The sequence below is a fragment of the Xylocopa sonorina genome, chromosome 15 (assembly GCF_050948175.1).
Source record: "Xylocopa sonorina isolate GNS202 chromosome 15, iyXylSono1_principal, whole genome shotgun sequence".
NCBI classification, from domain to species: Eukaryota; Metazoa; Arthropoda; class Insecta; order Hymenoptera; family Apidae; genus Xylocopa; species Xylocopa sonorina.
The window spans coordinates 6,520,852-6,547,000 of NC_135207.1; the positions used below are offsets into that span (position 1 = coordinate 6,520,852).

At 39.7% G+C, this 26,149-nt stretch overlaps 4 protein-coding genes across 5 annotated transcripts; 3 read left to right on the forward strand and 1 right to left on the reverse strand.

Annotated features, from left to right (window-relative positions):
- Positions 1-1,575: 1,575 nt before the first annotated feature.
- Positions 1,576-4,791, forward strand: LOC143430816 (uncharacterized). Its single transcript, XM_076907245.1, has 8 exons — positions 1,576-1,918; positions 2,063-2,238; positions 2,327-2,442; positions 2,543-3,007; positions 3,099-3,162; positions 3,226-3,397; positions 3,464-3,635; positions 4,462-4,791. Exons 1-8 carry the CDS (start codon positions 1,616-1,618, stop codon positions 4,719-4,721), a joined length of 1,728 nt encoding a protein of 575 aa, XP_076763360.1. The 5' UTR covers positions 1,576-1,615; the 3' UTR covers positions 4,722-4,791.
- Positions 4,792-5,995: 1,204 nt separating this feature from the next.
- On the reverse strand, positions 5,996-8,210 carry LOC143430815 (lymphotoxin beta receptor inhibitor). Of its 2 annotated transcripts, XM_076907243.1 has the most exons (6): positions 8,106-8,210; positions 7,839-7,957; positions 7,594-7,641; positions 6,942-7,099; positions 6,695-6,843; positions 5,996-6,574 (listed from the first exon to the last, which is right to left on the reverse strand). In XM_076907243.1, exons 2-6 carry the CDS (start codon positions 7,944-7,946, stop codon positions 6,396-6,398), a joined length of 642 nt encoding a protein of 213 aa, XP_076763358.1. In that variant the 5' UTR covers positions 7,947-7,957; positions 8,106-8,210; the 3' UTR covers positions 5,996-6,395. The 2 variants fall into 2 exon arrangements, with proteins under 2 accessions (XP_076763358.1, XP_076763359.1); XM_076907244.1 differs by lacking the exon at positions 7,594-7,641.
- Positions 8,211-8,858: 648 nt separating this feature from the next.
- Positions 8,859-12,604, forward strand: LOC143430813 (uncharacterized). The gene is made up of 10 exons (XM_076907241.1): positions 8,859-9,097; positions 9,476-9,608; positions 9,690-9,832; positions 9,910-10,060; positions 10,190-10,410; positions 10,518-10,581; positions 10,666-10,871; positions 10,963-12,131; positions 12,255-12,380; positions 12,451-12,604. Exons 2-10 carry the CDS (start codon positions 9,500-9,502, stop codon positions 12,467-12,469), a joined length of 2,208 nt encoding a protein of 735 aa, XP_076763356.1. The 5' UTR covers positions 8,859-9,097; positions 9,476-9,499; the 3' UTR covers positions 12,470-12,604.
- A 2,590-nt stretch (positions 12,605-15,194) lies between these two features.
- On the forward strand, positions 15,195-17,250 carry Jra (Jun-related antigen). Its single transcript, XM_076907192.1, has one exon. The coding sequence runs from the start codon at positions 15,539-15,541 to the stop codon at positions 16,349-16,351; it is 813 nt and encodes a 270-aa protein (XP_076763307.1). The 5' UTR covers positions 15,195-15,538; the 3' UTR covers positions 16,352-17,250.
- Positions 17,251-26,149: the final 8,899 nt, after the last annotated feature.

Consider the following 26,149-nt stretch of genomic DNA (forward strand, 5'->3'; position numbering starts at 1 on the left):
AATTGTGCGATGGAAGATTGTATCTGTTTTGGTATATAATATTGTGTGGTGTACATCGCAAAAGCCTACGATCGTATAAAAAGCATTTCTCGAGTGTCTTAATTGCGGATGCAAGATATTCGTGTAAAAAACCGAATGCATCGGATATATAAATATAAATACGATTTAACGTCTGATATTAAAGTTCTTTAGGTTGGAGTGTTTATGAGTGAACATTTGCAATCGTATATAGACTCGAGTTTCGGATTTACTCGCGGGGTACTGTCCGGTTCAACGGCCCGACGAACGTGTTAATTGAACTAGGATATTTTCGAAGGGAAAACAAAGTGCATTTAGTATATTCTTCATCTAGACGAGCAGCGTGGTTTTTGAACAAAGATTCAAGTGTCGACTTCCATTAAAGTAAATTAACATAATAAGATCGCACCGATTCAAATATTTTCAATTTAAAGAATTTTATAGACGAAAAGAACAAGTTCTCTGTTGTACCAATAATATCATTTATTTTATCGGTTTTTGTTAGCTTGAAAGTTGCGAAATTTTTTGTTCTTTATCCGTAGAAATTGTTGCAGGTCAATATTATACACCATCGATTTGCCTATGGGAAAAAAAGGATAATATATTTGTAAAATTTTGAATGCGAAACTTTTGTTTGTAATATTTTATATATTCCAAATAACGTTTGATATAAATCAGATAACGGCACCATTTAAATGGGGGCAGATATCTGTATAAGAAAAACTAAGTGCAATTGTATATTTTTACAAACTTTACAACTCCGATCGTCGTATCAACAAGAATATTAATTTTCTAAATGGTTGTTACCCTGTGCAATTCTAAATCAAACGGATTATTTATACAGTTCTGCTAGTTTTATACACGGTGTGTGATTAAAGTAGAATAAAGTTGTGTGACATATACATTAATAATAAGCTGTGAGTGTGTTTTAGATCTGTAGCATTTTTCTTCAAATTTAAATGCCTCGGAAAAATGGTTCAACATTAATATTAAAGTTAAATGATCCTTTGAAATTGCAACCAAAAACTTACTCAATATTTCGGAAAAAGTGTTACATATCTAAACACCGGAACCATTCCATAGTTAGAATAAGAGATATAATGACTAGAGATAAGAATTGTACGAATCGATAGATTATTTTCCGTTATTGTACTTAGGCTACAGAAGTGTACGCAAAATTCTAGTTGACATATTAAAGAAACAATAAAGAGTGAAAATTACGTACAATGTCCCTTTCTTAATTCGCATCTCTTTTAATAATCCATACATATTATAATATCTAAGAATAATAAATTACTTATTGTTTGTTTTAGTTTACTTTAGAGTTTTTCTAAATACCGTCCCGTCATGAATCGAACGAAGAAAAATGAAATTTGATCCTCGTATAGTTTGCGGTATGATTATAAAATTCATTTCAAAGAGGTATTCATTTAGTTCGGCTTGAGTGTTTACTTCGATCGGACGTGTTTAGCGTCTTAGTTAATAATTTTAACGTTATCGACGGCTAGCTAATAACCAATTTAATCGGATAACGCATTGAAATTATTGATCAAACTCGAAGGGCTTAAAAGCATGCGCGTTTTTCATACGTATATAAATGGCAACAGGGATGATGTTTTACAAAGGTTCGCAAGTGTTTTTCCATTTTTTTACGATCTTGTTATACGTATCCGGTGGTGCGTTAGAGACAAAGAAAAATGAAAAGCGCACCAGCCTCAGAAATAATTATCAGATGTGCCTCGACAGTTTTAAGATTTACGAAGACAAAATTATACGAACGCAGGAGTCCCTGGCTATGGGAGCCAAGTTTCTACAGGAGTTTGAATTTAACTCCAGAGAAGAATGTTTGAAATTCTGCTGTGATACAGAGAGTTGTGACGTATTTATTTTTGAAGAAAAGGTATGTGAACTATTTTGTTCAAAATAAACATATAAAAACTAATTAGAAACTTTTTCTTTTACAATAAAAATTTTGCTTTTCCCAGTAGAACACCATTTATTTATATGCTCTATTCCTAATAAACCAAAATTGTTTGTTATACAGAAGCCTGGAAGTTGTTATCTTTTTCAATGTGGCTCATTGCATGACTTTAAATGTAATTTTACCAATCACGCTAATTATAGTAGTGCGACACGCACCAATTATAATACGCAAAGAAATTCGCGCTTAGAAGAGGAAATTAGAATTTCTCAACAGGAACACGAATTAAAATCTCTCAAGTAAATGATCTCGATACCTTTTTTAATACTTCTAAGGTTTTAATAGTATATATTAGAATTTTCTTTTCTCTCTTTTCCTCGTACGTAGAAAGTTAGCAGACCCGCCAACAGCAGAATATTCATTCACGGAATCTTCTATAAAATTAATTGCAACATTGCCATCAAAGCTTTCATTGACAACATCTCCACCGCTCATGAAACAAGGTTCGAGCTTTTACTTTCATTTTAAATGAAGTTTATAATATGCACACGTAATCCTATAGGGCAAAGAGATACCAAAGTATATTTGATTTTATTGTTTCAGAATGCAGTAGGAACCAATACAAATGTCGGTCATCCGGAGATTGTATAGCAGTGTACAACGTGTGCGATGGAATCCCACAATGCGCGGATGGATCCGACGAAGAGGCAGAACTTGTGTGTCCCACAGAGAAGCCGACAGTTCCTACTTCGATAATGCAAGGACCCCAACCACCATTACCCGTTGATATTATAAAGTATCAACAAATGATCGATCAACGTAAACCCCTTGCTCCACTCTACGCTCGTGTTCAAGAACAAGTTAATCCTTGGGAGCTACCTAATTTATCTCACCAAATGATTCCGCAACAACAATCGCTTCTATATCCGGCGCAGCAAATGGAAATACCCCAAATGCGTAAGGGCTTTGGCGGGCCTGGTTATCAATGGGATTATCAGTCCATGTACGATCAGAATAAAGACGTTTACAATACATTCCGCGAACCAAACAATTTAAATCCTTACGAACGTGAGTAACGACAAGAGGTGTTTTTTTTTTTTTATGCACCTAATACGTTTAAACACGAATATCATTTTTACATAACTGTTTTTATTCGTAGAAGATCAACCTCGTATTTTCAGTCACAAGGGATCAAGCGTTATAGGGGAAAAGGAGACGGATGGGTAAGATATATAATCGTGATGAACTTGATTAGAAAATAATTAATTATGTTTCACTTTTAATAGGGCGTATTTGGATGTAAAACATCCGTACACCTCACATTTTGCATTACCAAACAGAGGTTCGTGGCAAAGTAATCAGATTGATCCACCTCCGTCTCCATCACCGATATCAAATGTGCAGCGAAAACAAATAACCGAAATAGAAAAACCTGTTATTACGACACCGCCTTGTGACGTAAGTTTATTCTACAATGTTAAGTTTTATCGCAATATAGCACATATATATATATTGTTATTTTAGACCTCGCACGAGCAGAAAGATGTGCCACAACTGAGCAAAGAAACCGAAAAGGTCATTCAGAAAGAGGACACACGCATGGTGCATGAAAAAGAAGTTAGCCAGATTAGCAAACAAAATACACTAAGAACCGAAACTCCGAAACTTAGTCATATTCAAACAAAGGAATCAAAAGGTAAAGTTACTATTATTGCCCTAACTACCCCGACACTGTGAGGTTACTTGCGCCGCGTGACACTTCCACAGCGATCACGTTCGCACTCGTCGATGGTTCTGATGCTACGCAGTTCTATTAAAATTCCACGATACATAGTATTTATTATTTACTAATAATGTAAATAATATAAATATATATGTCACGCGGCGCAAGTTTTGTTCTAATTTATTCTATATTTTCCACTTCAGAGGTAAGAGAGAGAAAGATATATATATATATATATATATATATAAGGAAGCTATAAGAAAGAGTGAGATAGATTATCCCTACTCTGCTGTAGAACCCGTGGCGCCATCTCTGTGAAAAGTGGTGAAACTGGTCGCTCAGCGTTATCGGCAGCGAAGTGAACTACCTATAAGAACTACTGGCGCCATCTCCGATGAGAGTACTGAAACTAATTGCCGACTAGTTTCGGCACTTCTCCGACAGATGGCGCCAGTGCTTCGGTAGTTCACTTCGCTGCCGATAACGATGTGCGAGCGGTTTGAGCACTTTTCACAGAGATGGCGCCACGGGTTCTAGAGTAGAGTCGGTAGCATCTGTCTCGCTCTTTCTTACAGCTTTTTTTTATACATCTTTCTCTCTCTTATTTGCTGTGTTGTATTTGCAATTAACACAAAATATGGTAATCTCTATCAACAAATATATTTTCTATACCGAGAGAATAGAATATTAAACTAACCAAAAAGCACGAGTTTTTTTTTATAAATGTGTTGCATTTGACATAGATCGTCGATATTTAGTAATTTGTTCTACTTATTCGAATATTTTTGTCTACTCGTAGAACATAAAAGCGTAATAGTTATCAAAGATCACAGAGAACACGGAAGAAATACCTTAGTCGCAGAACATTTGAAACAAGCGAACGAAAACGAAGTTTTAAAACCCAGGGGAGCGGTTATATCGTTGGCTCTGGGACTTACGATAACGGCTATCACAGCCACGTTAATAGCATGCCGATTGCGAGTTGTCCGAAGACGCGGAAGACGTCACGGACCATACGCTCACGATGCGGATTATTTGGTAAACGGAATGTATCTTTAAGTGAGTACGAATTTCTTTAGTTAAACAAGTCTAGCCACATATTTTCATACCATTTTAGATAATACAAAAACGAATTTCACGAAATTATGTTTCAATTTATATGTACGTAAATGTACATATAACATTCATCATTTTGCGTAAAAATAATTGTACGAAATTTGCAAATGTATACTGTTTTAAATATATTGACGACGGACACGATGAGTGTCTCGTAAAATAAATTTTTGCTCGAGTAACACATTTTTCTAAGTGGTATTTCTCTTAATTTGCGTAATAATTTCATTTTTGAAAAATGTTGACAATACAGATGAAAAAGTATAAAATGTTCGAATAGAATAAGCTGTAAGATAAGTCGCGGTAAAAGAAAAAAAAAAAAAAAAAGCTTTGCTTTATAATTTGAGGTGGATTATCGGTCGATTTACCGTGATGCGGTACCTCGCGATACAAGAATATCCACGCGATATATTTCTAATTCGTGCAGCAGCCTTACTTGAAGAAATGGAGGACTAACGATTTGTAATAAAATTATATTTATACATAACTTTTACAACCGTATGATACATATAAGCATATATATGATATTATGCTTGGTAACGAAATCATTGTTTCCAAGATTAAAACTATCTATTCTAAAAAATGAAAATTGTTATATACTCTGTTGTTTTTGTATCTTAATTGTATCAAAAAGTTATGTACCCAAGTATTTCCTAATATATCGTAAATTACGATAATCATTAGTTTATAACGAGATCATTCTCATTAATTTTACCTGAATGTATACGTCTCCAAATGTAGAGTACATGCATGTACGTAAATTCGATTGATTTATGCTATTGGATACAGTTGTGTTGTGTGCATAAACTTTTTCGATATCGCTTTGTTTCCAAATGTTGCAATACTATCAGTTTGAAACCAAACGCAACAACTTGTACATAAAATATGAAGAAAACGATGGAAGAATTTACATTATCACAACACTTTGCTTACTCAACTATATGGATATATCAGTAAAACAAAATAAACTACTCAAAATTTTCAAAATCTTTTATCTATATCAAAGAAAGCATTTGTTTCAAGATCCTTTTATATACAATCGAATATTATTAATCATAAGTATAAGTTTATCTTAAAAAATAGTTACTCTTTAAATACAGTCTTGTCTTTATTAAAAACCAATTATTTTTAATGTATAACAAGAATACCAAACTCTGTCAGAGCAAATTGAATCGTGTTCATTTATAATGATCGAGAACCTTCCTTTTTACAAGATATAGTAGATAGAGATGGCATATATTATAAGTTGCACGTATATAATAATTACCATATTCAATTAGTACCCCAATTACCTTGCATATAAAATGGACAGTATTGTTTTATCAGATACGAATGTGGCACAATTGAGAATAAGTGGAATAAATTTATACGTTCGTAAAACATAAAGAATCTACATATATTAATTAAAAAAAAAAAAATGTTTTCCATTATTTTTTTATTTGAAAATAGATAAACAAAATAAAAATAATTTCAACCGTATGCGAAAGTAGTGTTCTGCAACATTACCGATGTTGTAATGATAATAAGTGAAAATTGCGATTTTAATAGTAAACGGAACTTCATGTTTGTTCAAAGTAAAATAAGTGATATCGTTTGATGGATTGTATTTTTAAAATATGACTATTGTCGCCCGGCAGCGACTGTGTTTTGCTGTGCTTTTATAAACTCAGGATAATCGATATAACCGTCATTATTACTATCGTCCATAGAAAGTATTGGATCTATCAAAGTGATCAACTCGTCGTCGTTGAATAATTTCTCTTCAGGATTTGGCCCACCTAGTTCTTTGTTCCCTTGTTCTGCGTACAAAATAATTGATTATACTCTTCTGGTAAAAATTACTACTTGATACTTGCAATGCGGAAATCCGAAACAAAGATATTTCGTTGCCGGAACAAAGACAGTTAATTAATACATACTATGCCAATGAATTAAGGATTTTATAAGTTCACAACCATCCAACTTATTGTTGTTGTCCGCGTCGTGCATTTTGAAATAATGAAATTGTAATTCCTGCTCTGTCATTTTACTAGTGTCTATTGGAACCTCCAAGTGCTCTGCGATATGTCTGAAAAAGATTTTCCGATGTGATAATAAACACAAATTTGCAGTCATCGATCTGCAGAGAACACGCTTGTTATTATTATTTTAATTTATGTAACATACGCTTTTTCATGAGCTATATTGGCAGCATTAAGTATCTGTTGAGGATGTTCGTGTCCGTGTCCTTGTTGCACAGGTACCTGATGATGCATAGGCTGTTGCTGCACAGGTACTTGTTGAACCGGAACTTGTTGCTGCATAGGTACCTGTGCTTGCTGGAACTTTATAAATTTACGCGTAACTATGGCGATGGTGTTACCGATTTCCAAACAATTTAAACTGGTTCAAGTGTGTATTACGTGCGATATAATATGAAGCAACGTATGAATTAAATTGATGCACATGAAATGCCCACCTTCGCAAACAAAACTGTAACGACAAGCTAGCTTGTATGGGAAATGATTATATGTACCTTTCCTAATAATTACCAAGTTTCATTAATTCAAATTCAAATTGATGAAATAATCGTTCGTATGCTACCCTTGTAGTTTTTTCGTTCGAAAACAGTATTTGCTAAAAATGACTTATTTTCATTTCAGAGATTCTGAGAGAATTCTCCAAGTTTTTTTTAGAATACTTATATAAGAATTTTAGAATACTTTTAATCTGTTCTTCGCATTCATTTTATATGCACCAATCGAATATTAAGATCTCTACTAATCAGTAGTTATTGGTGAGTAATACTACTTTTCTGGTATTACAATATTAATGCTACCTGTTGTTGCGGAATTTGTTGTGGCATATGACGTACTTGTTGAACAGGCTAAAAAGAAAACAGAATTTACCGATATATTAATCAATGAATGATTAGAAACATATTTCCCTATACAGGTTAAAGACATATGTTTGATTAATCCTTTAATAGCGGTGACTGACAGACGGACCGAGGAAACGATGAGTAGTATTAGGCTGCAGCACAACAGCAACCATATGTTTGATTGCTCCAAGCGTATAACTTACTTGTTGATAATGTTGAGGTGATACAACCGGTGGAACTCTTTGCTGTTGAGCATCTGTGTATTTACAACTAAGAGATCCGATTATGAAAAGCCAAAAAGTCCAATTCATTTTGCAGTGATCTGTAATAAATGCACCCGTATATATTACGCAAAGTAACCCGAAAATAAATGACACCCTATACTATTGTTGTACCGTATTACTGTATTACGAAATTACGAGTTACAAAAGTGATCAGATAAAACGAAGAGTAGGTTATACTGGAAATACCTTGCTTATGTTAAGGTATGTATAGAAAAATTAACATGTACGCGATTATCTTGTTCATCGGCGAGACGGTATACCGGATTACGAGATTCGAGGTTATGTTAGAAACTGACGTGGACAGATAACAAGTGTGTTTGTTACACGGTATACGTTCCCTCTCAGCGGCATTTCGAATCGTTACGGTAATTCATCGGATCATTTTCTTCAAAACTCTCTTACAACATCATATCATCATCGGAATCGGAATCGGAATCGGAATCGTTTTCATTTTAAATCTGACATATATTTCCGGCCGATATTAAACCAAAGAATCGATGAGAAAATTTGATTGGAAAATACGATCGGGAAACCCTAGATGAAATTTCTCTGCTAAACAAATCTAATAAAAACTATTATACTAATTAGATTTGGCTTGCAAAGAATTCACTGTAGACTGTTGTTAAAGTTTAAGAAAGTTCGTTCACCAAAGATAATCATTTTCAATATTTTCAACAAAACAATGTAAATCAACAAACATAAACCGTACGCAAAAACGATACGTTTCTAATTATTTAATAGAAACTAATCGTTTTTATTAATTATTAACTAATCGTTATTTGGACACGCGAGTGCGCGTATTTTTATTCGATACATCTTTTTTTTCTGGAAGCCTTAAAGAGAAGTATGTTGGATAGTCGGTATATCGGATATACTAATTTTTAGAGAAAATAATGGCACCTATCAAAGCGGAGGACGTTATTTCGAGGTTCTGGTGATTAGAGGATCTCTAACTTGAACTAGCTGTTACGAATTACGAAGTTTGTAAGAATTGGTTTACTTTCATCATGGCGGAAATCTATTGCTACACTTAATGCGAAATTAGTGACGCGAGTATATATGTCTTGCACTGCTCCATAAAATAAGTCAAATAATTTAATATCAAGTTAAAGAGAAGCATATTGCCAACCAACTATTTATAAATCGAAAGGTTTAAGGAAGTTTAATTTTGTCTAGAGGTACGTATCGAAATTACACCGATTTACCGTTTTCTTAAATTCCTTGCGTTTTATACGAATTTCAGAACTCATCACTTTATCCCTGTATGCTTGAGTTTTGTTAATGTCACCACTTGTATTGAAATAAATATGTCAACATGAAATACTGTGTCTTTAATAACCTATAATTTGAGATGCGCTGGCATTAGCTATCTTTTTCTCACTTTAAATTCTCGTTTCTTAAATATTTGTGCGCGATAACACACAGGAGATAAATGTTTCAACTTGCTCTACTAATTAAAAAGTTAATCAAAAAGCTAGTTGAAACAGTCCATCAAAAGTCGGTAGTATTTTGGTTATAAATTTATCAGTTTTTAGATTTTCTTACTTTTATTTTAGAGGAGATCGACAAGTAAATGGAAAATGCCTCAATTACCAAGGCACATGAAAATCAGAAGATCGCAGAGCAGGCTGCTCGTTAAAAAAAGACATTTTCTAAGAAACTACCCTGTAATTAAATCTTGCAAACTGCGTAAGTTTTTGAAAAAGTTGCGTTACTCGCATTCGTTAATATATATGTTTAGTACTAATTAGATCGATTCAATTATTATAGTATGTAAAGAATTACAGTCAAACAATAACACATTAGCGAAAGCTTTGTCTAAGGAGAAACAAGAAAGTCAATTGTTATTTTCGCAAAATATTAATTTACTCTCAGAAGTACAAGATTTAACCGCAGCTCGTAATAAACGCGATGTAAGTAAAGTTCACTATAGCATGCAGAGAGATATATGAATTTATTGCAATCGATATTTTAACAAATGATATTTTAGACTGTAATATCAAATATTTTGAACAATTCGAAGGAGATGCTTCAAATGTTAGTAGCGATAACTGGCTATTTAACGAACACAATTTCGTGTTGCCAAGAATTTATACGATCCGTTCCCACAAATATGCGGATGTCCTGTAGCTCCGTTGGAAGTAAGAATTTTTACATATTTTATGCAATATATGTTTTAATAATAATAACATTTTCTTCCCACTTTTTCGTAAGTCGTATTATTTTATGATATTATTATAATGTTTTTATGAGAGAGACAATTGTTACAGGGAGGGACTCAATGAGAAGATTGTCTTTGAGATCACCTACTAGAGGAGTGGTGAAGCCTATGGTGAGCGGTCACACCATTACAAAACCTACGATTAATTTAAGTAGAGTAAACATGAGACATATTAATAATTCGTCAAACTTAAGTATAATACCGGAGGTGTCGACACCACCAAGAAATCAGGAGTTGAATAATTCGGTTCCTGCGAGACAACGCCGAAGCGTGAGTAGAAACGTTTACGAACATTTTTACCGAGCGAATACTTCCTCCTAAGTTTAGCAGAGATCTCTACAAAATTAAATCCCATTCAAACTGAACAAATATTACAGAATAATGGTCGTGTGTGTAGAATGCCCGAAAGGTTGGCCGTTACTTCGCCAAGAGATAATGCTGGTGCGTTCCTTTAACGATTCTGATTCTTCGCAACAGTTTATTTCGCATAAATTAATTACGTATTTCAATAAATTACATTCTCAGATGAACAGGAACGAAGATTGAGCGAGAGAAGTAACAGATATTCTGGTAGAATATCAGGAAGGCTTTCGCAATCAAAAGCAAGATTATCAAGAAATAGCGTATCTCGATCTAGTATTGAACGTTTTGAAACCATAAGGAGCCCTAGAGTAAAGCTTAACGACGTGTCGAAATTACTACAAAATTCTCAAAGCATTAACATTCGAATGGTTTGTGTGGCCATCGTAAAGTAAACTTTAGTTCGTTTAATAGAATTTATTTTCACATTAATTTATTATTATTATTCTTTGCTACATACAGTTGACAGAAAGTCAAAACAATCAAGAAAATAGCAGTCCGGAAAGTAGCGATGATGCGAATCGAAAAGAACAGACAGTTGTACCGGACACACCACCTTCCGATGGATTTAAAAACGACAACGATAGAAGTAAAATGAACGGAATTAAAAGCAAGCGACTTCATAAGGAGTTGAATACCACGAAACAACACGAGAGGAGAAATGTTAGTGCGCGAAAATATTGTACGCCGCATTACGAAGATCCTCTGGAAGGACCAAGTTGGTTGTTCGATAATTCTCGAGTCGTGCCTTCTTTCGCAAGCAAAGAGAAAAAGACTGACGATGTAGATGCTTCAAACGATGATAATATGAGCATGACACTGAAAACGACGGACTCGAGCGACGCATCCGATGACGAAAGAAGAACGAGACAACAAATCTCATCACTGCCAACGTCGAGTCGCGTTAACGGTTGTAAAAAGACTAAAGAGATGAACGATCGGAATGAGTCCAGTATGCTTCAGCAGACTGAGACTAACGATACCGTTTCTAATGCGACAACAGATACCAATGAGAATGTATGCAACGACGAGGATAGCCCTGTTGCAGCGGAAGTAGTGAGCTTTGTCACGCAAAGACGAGGTTGTTTTGAGAACGAAGACCTGGATGATTACACTCTGATGTTCCAACAGAAGCCGCGTAACTTGCATTTCGACATAAATGATTTGATACTCCCGGTATTGGAACAATCTGTGCTGAAACCAATGGCTACAGTCGAGGCAGAGCCGGAAGTAACAAGTACCCTTCGAAAGATATCACAAATTTGCCCGGTACCATCCGCCTCGCATAACACTTTGAATGAATCTACATTTAATCAATCCACTGTAAAACTGCCACTGCTCATCAACAACGATTACAACGATAACGAATCGACACCTATGGCTAATAAAAGGTCGGAGTATTTGCAGCGGAAAAGAAAATCGAACAAGTCAACGTTAAGGGAATCCGCTGATTTCGATGACACGCCACCGTTCAAGAAAAAGAATAGTCAGAAGAAAAGGAAAAACAGATCGGTAAAGGATCCAAGTGCCGCTAAAGTGGTGTTAGAGAAGTTGGACGAAACTGAAGTTAAATCCAGGACACCTTCGCCAAAAATGAACGAATCAGAGTCTCGCGAGTTCAATCAGTCTTTGTAAGTCTATGAAATACTGATCAATTTCAAATTCGTAACATTTTCCATTCGATAAGAACAACCATTTGTATCCTTAAAGTTTTATTTTTACGAAATGTAATATAAGTATTTACATATATACAGAAGCTCTTTACACGCGAACAATTTAAGCGACTCGGACAGTAACGCAAGTTCAAATAGTCAGTACACGTCGAATCGTCCTAGACGGAAACGAGCTCCAACTACTTTTGTTCAACCTAACTTGAGGATGTGAGTATCTACTATATTCAAAATGTTTCGCACGCATTTCGTTGAACGATTTTGTTAACTCTCGTTTCAGGAAATTACGACGGAATTAATCATCGAGCGTGTGCGACATTCGACGATAGTTGATGGACGATCATGAAACAGATTATTCAATTTCTAACCCGTGTATGTAAATAAATTACTGATGCATACGATGAATTTCGTTGCAAAGACGCTCCTCTTCCCAAGAAAATGCCACTTCGAACCGTGTTCGCTTCCATCGTTGCGCACATTTTTATTAGGTCAATGATTGTTAATTACTTACAGGATATCGGTATGTCTTGACATAGTCATAGCTTCGATGATTTTGGCTTCCTCGTAATACTGTTCATACATGTGTGTTACTTTTTGTACTCTTACCTTAATACTTTATCGAATAAAGACAATTTTGAGAATTTCAGCTCCCTTCCGTATCTCACCAGAGCTTGCCTTTGAATTCATCACTCTCCCCTATCGGCGATCGATTGTCTCGATCATCACGAAATCGAAATGTCGTTCAACCTCGATAATCGAAATCGACTCTCGGTAGTTGAACGGAATCGCGAATGAAAGGCGTAACGGATTCGTGAGTGTCGAAACGAGAAGAATTCCTTCGAAGAAATTTGCATTTTAAGCGAAGCTGAGCTTTTTCTCCAGTCTTAAATAATAAATGATATTGGTGGATCAGCATCTACGTACGTGGATGGTAGGTATAAGGTTTTTTATTGTTTTACTCCCACGACGTATACGCGTAGTACGTTAAATTCAAATATTTCGTAATATTTCCAAACTAGTGCCAAATTACGCAATGCCATTTTGCCATTGGGTCAACGATCCAAAGATGCGCGGTAATTTCTGAAAAGGGACAAGTTCAACGATCGATGGAACGATTTAAAAACGATCGGTTTTATTGGTTGCGTTCAGAGAGGTCGCCTCGGTGCGTAAAATAAAAAAGTTAGGTCTCGAGCAAGAAGTGTTATGTATAATGGATTTAACCTTCTCCGTATACCCGCAGGCTGACATGCTTACACAGAGAGGCTGCCGCGGAGGTGGGAATTAATTATGTTTGTTTAATTTCCAAATGAAAAAAAAAAAGGAAAAAAAAAGACATCTGGTATTGCCTCGCTCACATGGACAGCCGACCAACGTCTGATTTTATTCGATGACTCCGCCTGATTACTGAGCATCTCGCGAAGAAACGATTGAAATCACGTAAATTTAATTGAATCGCTACCTGATAGCAATCATAACGCGTTGGCGTGCGCACGCGGAACTTTCTGTTGCTAAAAGTCTAAACTTGAGGTCAACGCTTAATTTGCATAGCCGATATAGTCACATGTTGTAAAGCTGTTTTCGTATTCGTCAGGAGAGAAACGAAGAGAAAAAAATAGCTATCCCAAGATACTAATACGATAGCCTTTATTATTCGCACTAAAATATATGATCACACTATCCAACCAATCGATATTTCCCATTTTATTGCACGATTTATTGTATAGCCTTCCGCGTGAAACGTTTGTTTTTTCTTTTCTTTCCTTCTTTCTGTTCGAAAATAGAGTGTCGGTTGCAATAAAAAGAGGTTCATCAGTCGTTAATATCTTTTTCAGTTTTATTTTCGCATACCTCCGAGTATCCTCCGCCTAATTGGTAAACACGTTATCTGAGAATCAACGAAAGACCGGACACCCGTGAACGTAAACATTTTGCCTGCGCTGACCCACGGGCAGACATCTCGGAGGAGGAGGGTAAAAAGTAAGACACTTCTAGGGGTACACCGTTCTTAATAATATAATATTAATAATATACCGTTTGATTTACGATTCTCTTCGAAAAGGAGAGAAGAAAAACGAATAGCAAACATGGCACATTTATCAGCATGTTGTTTTGCAAAAGTTGCAATATGCACGCTCGAAAAGTACAGTATTTATTGAAAAGAGAGGGGAAAAAAAAGGAAATGCACGAACATCGAACTCGAGTCGTAGAATTCCAATGAATTAGCATCAATTAAGATTGCGGAACGTTTTACCCAAGATACGACTACTAGTCAATTACAAACGTTACGCGGTGAATGCGAGATAGCGCGAAACAATCGTGATTGGTGTATTGACTCGTAGCTAGCTGGTTTGATACGGGTTTATGTAATGGATGGTTAGCATTCGCAAGTAAGTATAATTGCGTGCAGTCGAGACAGTAAAGCGCGGAACAACAAGATTGCCAATTCCTTTACAATCTCGAGCCATTCGTTGGTGACAAATAAATGCTCCGTCGTTCGCAGGAAAAGAAGAATCGAGAAGATATTGAATTTACGCTTAACGCGTGATGGCTACGTTACATACAAAGCGGAACGCGAAATAAGCCGGTGGTCTCGCGACGCGCGTCGCGTGGGAGTGGAATAGTAAAGTTGGAAAGAAAAAAAGAGGAAAGAAAGGAAAAATGGTATTTAGAAGAAAGCCCGGTGGAGGGAAGGAAGGAAGGAAGGAAGGAAGGAAGAGCGGTATTTTCGCAGTTCAATTAACGTGGTGGTATCGTTTACGCGATACGATAGAGCACCGCTATTATCGGGCCTCGAAAATAACGTTGGATTCGAACGAGTAAAAGTCGTCGCGTCTTTAACGCGCGTACCGACCGCCGTTCAAACTCTCCCTCCACGGAGAGGACTGCGCACGCGTCGGCCATTTCCTAGTAGAGCGCCGATTGCTCGACCAATGGCGATCGTGAAATGACGCCAGCGGTAGCCAATCGGGATTCGAATCGGTGACGACCGTGCTATTTTTAGCGGATGTGAGTCACGGGATATAAGGCTGTACGTTTAGTTGGGTGTTCACAAGTTGTCGAGACATCGTGCCGTGCTGGCCGAGCGATATCCGCATACGGCGTTACGTTGCAGACTGTTCTAGAAGTGCACACGCGCAGAGGACACCACGTTCGTCGGATTGCGTGTCGTGAGTCATTGTTGTGTTGACAGTTGAACCAGGTCGGTCGTAGTGGCAGTGGTTTTCGTTGGTGGGTGTGCGTGCGAGTGTATCAAGCGACGGGGTCTGCTTGATACACACGGTGTCGTACCGTTCTAGTCGAGCGGCCGGCTCGTTTCGACGGCCTGTGAACTTTCGATTGGGACCGACGAAGCCAGTCCCACGGTATCGATGGTGCGAAGTTCGACGATGGAGCAGACGTTCTACGAGGACACGAGCGTCTACGGCGCCGTGAATCGCGAGAACAACGTGGGCCAGTTGAAGCGCAACTTGACGCTGGACCTGAACGGATTCCAACGGCAGGGACCGCCGGGGAAGAGGCCGAGACTAGGACCGTTGTCACCGGCGTTGAACAACGTGATACCGATACTGAGCTCCCCGGACCTGAACATGCTCAAACTGGGCTCACCCGAGCTGGAGAAGCTGATCATTTCCCAACAGGACAATCTGGTCACGAACCCACCGACGCCCACGCAAATCCTGTTCCCCAAGGTGGTAACGGAGGCGCAGGAGTCGTACGTACGCGGTTTCGTCGAGGCCCTGAACGTGTTGCAATACAATGACAACTCGCAGGAGCCTAGCAGCGTCCGAGGAGCCACGTACACGACCTTGGAGCCGCCCAATAGCGTGCAGAGCACGGAGTCCTCGGTCAGCTTGCCCGCGGTGCAGATTAAGGACGAGCCGCAGACGGTGCCAAGCGTGTCCAGCTCGCCGCCGATGTCGCCCATCGACATGGAGAATCAGGAGAAGATCAAGCTCGAGCGGAAACGTCAGAGGAACCGCGTGGCCGCGTCCAAGTGTCGCAGGCGTAAGCTCGAGCGTATCTCCAGGCTAGAGGACAAGGTGAAGCAGCTGAAGGGCGAAAACAACGAACTTAGCGCCGTGGTGCACAGGCTCAAGGAGCACGTGTGCCGGCTCAAGGAGCAGGTGATGGACCACGTGCATTCTGGTTGCCAGATAATGACCGTCTCGGGTCAGTTCTGAGCCGACGGCACCGGACGACGGGACTCTCCGACGTGTATTGTTTCGTCTGATGGTGCCTGTGGCCATTTATACGAACGCGACCACGTTCCCCGTTACCCGATCCGTTTGCTCGTCAGGAGCAACAGGAGGACGAACGAGCTCCTGCCACGGGATATCGACGTGGTCGTCGTTGCTGGTTCACGTTGGATTACGTCGTTTCCGATTTCCCGCGTGCCTCGTTGCTCTCGCGGAAAGGGGACACGGTGATGATCGTGACAAGCCTGGAGACGAGAAGAAAGGAGTGCCTTGACGTGCCGGCCGCGAAACAGACAGACAGACAGACAGAGATGCCTCTTTTTCCTTCTTTTCTTTTTTTCTTTTCCTTTCCTTTCCATATTTCCCCTATTTTCGCTATTCGAAGAAAAGGACACGGGATAATTGGATAACGTTCGTCGAAAGCAACGCGTCTCTGTGGTGTTGCTGCTTACGTTTCCCGTGCACACGTACGCGTGAAACGCTTTGCGTGTCGGAGAACGATGGCGCGTGGAAGAGTGGAGCCATCGGGGAAGGACAGTGACGACGGTGGAGGAGGAAGCAGAGAGAGAGAGAGAGAGAGAGAGAGAGTGCATCGGCGATGATGAAGAGGAGCGAAGAGCGCGGAACGAGTAGACAAGGATGGAGGAAAAGGAGAGAGTGGGTGGGATTTCGCAGAGAAGAGTGGGACCCAGCTGCGCGGCCATTTTGGAGAATCGCGAGTACCGGCGGGAGATTCGAATCTCCTGGCTGTTTCCTTTCTTTTAGAAATCTTTCCGATCGTACTGTACATTCATTATCGATTGTTCTTTTCCCTCTGCCGCGAAATGATAATACCTCGTTGCATACTTTGCGTAACACTCGATCCCCCACCACCACTCATTTTGTACCCTCATTTTGAACACACGGTGCGCTTTAACTCTTGTATAGCGATTAAGAATCGTCGAGCTCGCGATTTTTCGGAGGATCCGGGGGATCCTCTCGCGGGCCAGGGGTTTCGTGGCAATCGTCGCCTGATCGTCGACGCGGAAACGTGTCTCGATTTCTCCTCTTCGAGCGAACCAAAGTACGATTCGTTCGTCAAATCAAAAAACAGAAACACGTGCTTCGTTCGAGGAGCACCGCTATTTTACGCACGTATTCGCGCGCAGAGTAACGACTAAAAAGAAAAAAGAAAAAAAAAAAGAAACTAAACGTAGGATAAGAGCTTATCTTTCGGATGGGACGAATGTGTCGAATGCGTCCACGATGAGAGGGCGAGAGGAGGGATAGCAATTAGGATAAGAAAAAGTGCTTTCTGTATAGTATATACGTAAATGCAAGTTTCTCAAGTGCGCATCCGCGGGAATTTACGAACTTTCTAAGGTGCTGTAGAACAAATTTTTCCAGTTCCATACACGTTTTCCATCGGACAAAACGCGGAGCTTGCGGAATTCTTCGATATCGCCATCCGATCGATCGCGGTCAATCTTCTAACCAGATATGGCAACCGTTGTCGTTAAAGACGGAGGAACCATGATTTATCGTTTCGAGGTTGTACAAAATAGAGTAGAGCCTAGAGCAGTTGCCAGCGTTGAAATCACTGCGTTCAGAGGCCTTCGTTTCTCGCGTTTCGACACACGATTCAGCCGCGCGCGTTTTCTCATCGGAAGATTACCGGAAGGGAACTTCGTTCCGACTTTTAGTACGCGGTGCAAATAGTCCCGAATCTTTCTCATTTACGATGGCCGCAAAAGGTATTCGGGCCGCATTTTTTACAGTTACATCAGCCATTTTAAATTAGGCGCTTCTCGATCGTGTCCAGCAAGACCAAATTTTTACGCTCGAAGCGCACTATATCCGACGACAGAAAATCACGCAAAGAGACACAGACGCACGATCCGTACCACAATACTTTTTGTAGCCATCGTACGTGTTTCTTTTCATAGGGTTTAAGACGGAGACTGCGCGTTCCCCTTGGTTCCAACAACATTTCTTTTTTTTTTTTTTTTTTTTTTTTTTGTCGCGTGTTCCTTTGGGACCGTCGTTTCGTCATATGTGCATCTAGTCTTGTCCAGTATGCCCTCGTAACTTATGCACGCTGCGTGTTACTCGCAGATCTATACGAAACACGAACACATACACGTGTAATACGTGTGCGTATGTTTCGATTGTGTTACCACGTGCGATGCCGATTTGCATTTAGAAAGGAACACTTGACAACATTTTTTTCTTTTTCCATCTTCCATTCGTCGTACGTGAGGTAGATAACGAAGATCGTATACTTTTTGGTCTCTCGTTTCGGAATCGAAGAAGCAAGTGGTAACAGAATCGTCCAGCGTTACCGTTGTGCCATTATGCAAGGAATCGCTGTAAAGAAAAAAAAAGAAGAAAAAGAAACGAAAAAGAAGTTTTCTCCCGGAGTGTCGCAACACTTTTGCGAACAGTACAAAGGATTATCGTGATCGAGGAGTTGAACGGGTTTTCGGGCGAGTTTTCAAGCAATAATCGCGCTGTCGAGTGGTTTCCTTCGACCGAACGGACGAATTTTGTTCAAGTTTGCCAGCTTCCTTCTTTCCACATTTTATTTACGTATTCACGTCGATCGAAAGTTCAAATGTTCGGAAATGTTTAACGTTCGAGTGATGAGTTTCGAAAGAATTCGACATCGTTCAAATTTCGAGCAGTTTTGTTTACTTTAATCGTGCAATTGACCGTTAAAATTGGTAGAGAAATGAACGAACGTTAAGGGAAGCTTTTCTTATTTTCGAGCGGAAAACGTACAAAGATAGAGAGAGAGAGAGAGAGAGAGAGCAAAAGATACGTGTTGTGATCCTCCGTAGCTGCGAGCTCGTTTAATTGCGAGAGATAGGATTAATCGTAGTAGTGTAATGGACGAACTCGAAACGATTCGTCGTCGGGAGATTGCAATTCGACGGAAGTACAGAAATTGATCCGCTATTTTTAGGTGCGCGTACATATATTGTAATAATATATACATATATATATATATATATATCCATATAGGGTAATTGGAACAATTGGTTCAAACGAAGGGAAGAAACCTCTCGTTCGTTCGATACGATCGTTGCCTTTTCTCCATTCTTTTCGGATTTTTAATCGCGCGTCCCCTCGCAGTTCCCATTTCGAATCACGATCGATCGACGTTCCCCGCGAATCGAAAACATCTTTCCGCGCATTTCTTCCCCTCCTTTGACGCGCGACTTTTCGGCACATGACTTGACATTTTCTTTTCCCTTTTTCTTTTTTTTCACCCATATATTTATTTCTCTTTTTAAACGTAGTAGCGTAGAAAGATAAGTCGTCGTGCTCTGTTTTCTCTTGCTTCGAAGCTAATCAAGCTCTAAGAGAACTCTTAGCGTTCGTCTATTTGACTTGTTTAACTTTTATTCGCTTCGGTTATCCATCTCGCCGAGAAGAAGAGAGAAGGAAGGATGCGAGAGGGTAGAAAACGGGTCCTCCGAGGCCGTTCGTTCTATCTTCTTAGTTTTTTTACCAAGTTTTTTGTGATGGAATCACGGGAGAGTAGTAGAAGGAAATAATAAGTAGTCGTCTAAGGCGAAACGGCCATCACTTACGGCGTGCCTTTTTGTCAAAGTAATAAAGGGGTGAGAGAAGAACGCAATAACAGCGATTAACCCGTTCGCGGACCCGCTTTACGCAATAAATATCGATGTTCGTAAATAACGGTAATTTCTCTGAAAACGAAACGAAAAGAGAAAAAGAGAAGCTTGTCGTTCGATCGAATGAACGCAGACCGAGCTTGACCGCCATAGCCATTTAGTTCGCGAAGGGGTTAACGATCATCAGCGATTCCAAAGAATCTTCTCGCGCTCGAAAACGAAGAAGCAACGAAGCGACACGGTGTGACGGAAGATCGCGGGAAGATGGCTGATGAACGCGCGGTTTCTCCTTCGAAATTTCACATCTTTTTTAGCTTAGCTAGGAGAGCGTTGTAAAGAGTGACGAGGGGAGAAAAGAATGATTTTTTTTAAGATAGTTGATTAAACGTACGATTAAGACGCGACGCGCGCGAGGTATTTTTTAGGGTATAGGCGAGCGGAGAAAAACGGTGGCACAAAGAAACGTATGAAAGTAGAGATGAAACAACCACAATGTGATTTAGTACGTAAGCGAGAATAACCCCGTTAATTAAAACAGAGGGTGTATGTATACATATAATCATGGCAATTTGTTATATGTATATATATACGTGATATATTATATATATATATATATATATATAGAAATATATAAATGAATAGCGATACGGTGATTACAATGCGACGATGAAAACCGCACCGTATACATAGAGTTATATATAACCCTATATATGAGAGTATATATATATATATATATAAATATTGCTATTATGTAATATGTAATAATTATTATAGAGATATACCTTATATATGTATAAATATATACGCGTGTATATATTTATACATATATCGATGCGCATATGTACGTGCGTATGTATATGTATACGTATATATAGATATACATACACACGTATACTGTCTACCGATCGAAGAAAGCGGAGAAATCTTTTTTTACGAATAATTTTATTTTTGAATGAAATACGATGAAAAAGAATAAAATTTCATTATATTAAAACATAACTTGGCGACTTGTCTTCATTCACGTACATCGTGCACACCCTCCCCCCAATCTTGCACACTCTCTCCACCTTGAGAATCTCATCTATTGATATTGATTTCGAGTTGATTTCGAGTTGATTTTTAAACGCAAAGGGTAAAAGTTTCTCGAAGGGAGAGAAACCGGAATTCCAACCGGCGCGCGGCGTGTCCCATCGTGCGCCGCGTTAATTATCGCAATTGGCTAATTGACTCAATTGGGAAAGTTCTCGGTAGGAATTAAGATCGTGAATTTTTGCGGCCAAACCGATCCGAATCTTCCGTTTCCCGGAACCGTGTTCGTAAATCGATTACGGGCAACGAGGCCACGATTATTATTAATCCGCAATAAAAGACGATCTGCGTTCTAGCACGCTGAGAAGCGTGTACTAGTCAGCAGTTTACCATTACAAGCGGACAGAACGTAAACGGGCGTTTATGATTCGCGCGATAAAGCGTGTACTATGGGAAAGCAATCGGTGGGCGGAATCGAACGAGTTTTTCAATCGGAGAGAGCGTGGAGAGATGATTTTCTTTCAAATCGAAACGATAGATTCGTTGAATAATTATTCCTAGACGAATAATTTTGCACACCGTTCTACATCTATCGGTGAAAAACGAATCGTAGATTACAGAAGAGATTGTTCGCGCGTTATTTATTATAGATAGTCATTAGGATTTCCTGATCCTCGTAAGCTGTCCGTTCTATAATTGCAACCGCTGTAATATAATAATTGAAAAGGTGAAATTTCTTAAGAGCCCGGTGATTTAGCTCGAGCGGTGATCTGAAATGATATTTCATCATCGCGAACGAGCGATCAGGGTCGGTTCGCGCGGTCTTCCTACATTCTATCGTCTACTCGTCGCTCGCGAAGCCTTGCGTTATCCAGATTCGAACGGCTTTGTTTCGCGCGCTGAGCGTCCTCGACGCGTAAAAATAACTCGATAGTTTAAATGTAAACGCAAGGCGAATCGTATCTGCTCGAAGAAAGTGTTTCTGCCTTAAAAAGACTTGGCGGCGAGTTAAAAGTCCATTCTTAATTCTCGTCTTCGGTAAGAAACGTTCCGTTTCCAGTGTCGATCAACGACACGAAAGCAATTAGAGAAATATCTCGCGTCTAAGCACCGACCTCGTCGTAATTTGGCTGTAAATTTACGCGCAAACACGTCGCAGATAAGCGGAGCTTCGGTTAGATTCTGGCAACGTTTTCGACTCGCTATCAATCGGCGAATCAATCGCGACATTGTCTCGTCCCTACCCGTAGGCAGGAGCGTGGAATAACGCTGCTCATAAATAAACGGTCGGAATATGAAAAACGATCGCGTAGCTGTCCGTGGCTCATGAATAATTCACCGCAATCGGTCTTGCGTTCGTATCTTTCGTTGGTGTGTCGCCTTGATTGAACTTAAATTCCCAGTTAAGACCGAACGACGCAGTACAAGGAAATTTTATCTTCCTTTCCTCGCGTTAACATATGTAACAGTGAACGTCGGACGCGTGGACGTAGAAAAATGTTGTTACGTAACAGCGACATTTTACTTGTCCGATTATAGTTGTACGTTCGTACAGATTTTTTTTTACGATCGCTGATCTTAGACGCGAGTGCTTCCTTTAAAATTTGAAATTTCGAAACGGCGGCATACTGCGGTGGATGCAGACCAGTTATCGGTATTATCGAGGCGTTATCTCGCGAAATACAGCTCGTATCGGTTTCTCGCTTATCAATCGAAGAAAGGTAAACAGCCACGTTGATCCGTTCAGCCTGTAGCGCTAACGAACGAATTTAATAAACGCTTCTTACGTTTAATCTATCGATACAAAGTAATCTACGATCATTCGCGATGTTCTACTTAATTAAGAAATGTTGAGAGATATCCGGCTAACTCTCAATGAAAAGGACTAAATCGTTAATAAAATCATTAATTAATTCTCTATTTGTTCTACTACAATATTTTATACGAGAAACGTATATTTTATACAATTACTTATCTCGCTTGTCTTCGTTTGTCGCATATTAAAATGTCCCGTAACGGTATAAATGTTATCGACAGTCGATTTATTAATGGGACCGCAGTAACGAGCGATTACTCGCATATTTTAAGGTTATGAAATTTTTCAAAATGTCAGGCTAAAAAATCGACATCGTTAGTTTATGTATACGCGGTGCTTTCGAATCCCCACGATGAAATATTGCGGAGCCTGGTCGATAAATCTTCCGAGTCATCCTTCAAGGTTCGTGGCTGAGGTCTCTTTAATACTCGGCACCTTTTCGCGAACGATTTGCAAACAATCGACGCAATGACTTTCCCTAAATCGATACCCTAAATCGGCCTAATTCGATTATCCATCGTTTCTTTTCGTCGAAACTTGTCGTCTACGTATTCACTTTCGAGCATCGATCGGACGGACTCGATTTTCAAATATTTTTCTACACTTTTGTTTGCGGTATTATTTCGCGCGTGTCGCGCGTTTTCAACTACGAATATCTCGAATCGGATCGGTGTTAATAGAATCGAAATCGAGCCGATTAGAAAGGTAGTGTCAAAGCGTTGTCCTCGCATTTTTATTTAACCGGCCGACAGGCAAACGAAATCGCGATGCTTGCCAGCGGGCATAATTTCCACGAACTAACTGGCTCGACCCCGTTCTCTAATTGATCGATCTCTAATTAACTCGAGGATCACGATGAGTCGCGATCGTGCCGTTGAATCGCGAGGGAATGCGTGGCCCGACGGAAACGCGGACGAACGAGAACTTCCCTCGTCCTTCGTCCTAGACGTTTCTTCGTCTTCTGCCTTTCAATAAAGAGATCCCGTTCCTTTTTTTTTCGAAGAATTCGAATATCGCGACTTTCAAAATTGATATTGGTACCAAAGTCTGTACGATAATAATAAAAAATAAACTTGTTTTGTTACGAATGCTGCTTCAAATAATGACGTTCTACTAATTAAAAATATTCCAACGTAATGTATTTGCGTACATAAAAACTGTTTTCTTATACGTGACTCTGAACATCTGGCTCTGACGTTCAAAGTGTTGAGAAGCTTCGCTATAATCCTGAGTGATCTATTAGCGAACGGATTTAAAACCATCATCAAACGATGCGCAGACGCTGCGATATTAAAAAAGAGAAAAAAAGTGTCTGCGAAAACTGGACTCGCGCGAATAATTCGTGACACTGTTCGTGTAGAGCTGCGCGAGCTTGTACGGAGTATCTAATAACTGCGTTGCATGAATTGAAATTGCAAATTGAATTCCATGGAATTACTTTCCATCTATTCTGCGTGTCAACGAGTCGAGTATCGTTAAATCTAAAACTCTGCCGGTCAGTGGTGGGCCACAAAACTCGGGCAAACTCGTGGCTTGGCACGCGAGCGAACGCGTGCGCATCTGAACTCTGATCGCGATCGATCGAAACGATCGGAAAACAGGAAACGGCAGCCTACGGTTCTTTTACGTAAATCGGAAACGTTCCTTGTATTCTTCTGCATTTTTTTTTTCCTCTCTTTTAGCCTCTAAGTTTACCTTGGCTCCGTTGGAATGCGAGAGATAAGTAGAACGTAGACAACAGAGGCGAGAGGTTTCTTCTTTTTAATGGACATGTCGTGTACGTACGTGGACGTGTACAGGTGCTGGAACGAGCTAGCAGGAAGAAACGTCGCGCGATTATACGCCACGCTCGCCGATGTGTATTGAAAACGAGCGACGTATGCAAAGTTGATCGCCGCTCTGGCTACGAATGCCTGTTTATTCTCCTGCAATAGTCGTAGAAACTGCGATCGCGCGGATAGTACTCATATTGTACCCGTAAAGTAGTCTCTACTCAGTCGTGGAGAGAGAGTAGTGTACAGAGAGTAGTGTACAGTGTTCATCCTCGCGTAACGCGGTACTCTAATTGCACGATTCCCATATAGCGCGGAGCTAGCGTGCTAAACTATATCTTGTCTTTCGTATCTAACAAATTTGATTTCGTATCTAACAAATTTGATTTCAGACTGTACTTTGAAGAATTTATAACAAGTACACAATACTCGCGGAGCGTGCTGTATTTATAGATATCTCTAATACTCGCAGAGTATTTATAGAGAGTTTTACAATAGCACCCATGGAGGTTCGATAATTTGGATCGAGTTTAAGTTTCCATAAATTAAGCGTAGATTTAAAAGTATCTTTCACGATCGAAATAAAAGTTACTTTTGGGGACAAGAGAAGAACTCCCCTTGTTTCACCCCTGTTCGAGGGAAATTGAATACACTTTTATCGGTAACCAGTGGTTAGCATTGGTTCAACGAGCTAAATAGCTGGCATTTCTCGACGGTGTTTTATGTTACGTTGCCGTGAACATTGGTGATAAATATGAAACAGTGCTCTGTAGGTCAAGCCAATTCTTGCCGCATTCCTAGTCGAAAGCGATGGTTCGTATTACACGACCGTAATATCGGAATCTACTGTTCCTACGAACAGGACAAAATGAGAGAGAGAGAGAGAGAGAGAGAGGAGGGAATTTTCGGGTGTCGGATGCTCGAGATGCGAATCGATGGCGTATGAAACGCAAGAAAAAGGCTTGCCTTATGCAACAGAGGAGAGAACCGCGATTCATTAGTGGGTACGAGTCCGGTTTCGAGCCGTGAAACGCGAGGAGGCAGAAATAGCCTTGCAAGAGAACGGTGCCCGTCGCAGAAAAACAATAACCAGGCTCTGAATACCCCTCTCGCCGTTCCAATCGATTATTTTCCCTCGTTTCTGGCCGGGCCGCGATTTCGCGTTATTTCGACGCCGATCGGCGCGGCCACCGTGGAAAATAGGCCGCGTTAAAAAACGGACGAGCGGTTTTTGTAAATTCGAGGGGAAATGAAAGCGAAGTGCGGAACCAGTGCGCTCACCGGAGTTCCACTACAGCCGCGCTATAGCCGCGCTATACCGTCTCTTCCTTCGAAGAAGATATGTCCATCGAATTCTAATCGCCTCGCCCGAGTATCGAGTCTCGAGTTTCTATGCTCTCTCGAGGTCCCAATTAATCCACATCGAGTTTGATTACGCGGCGAAACAGCTCCGAATGGACAATTGAACGCGAAGGTCGCGCACCAAGGTTGCGCGTGTAGATCTCCTTAACTGATGCAACACAGTTCGCTAAGATGGTGAAAAATG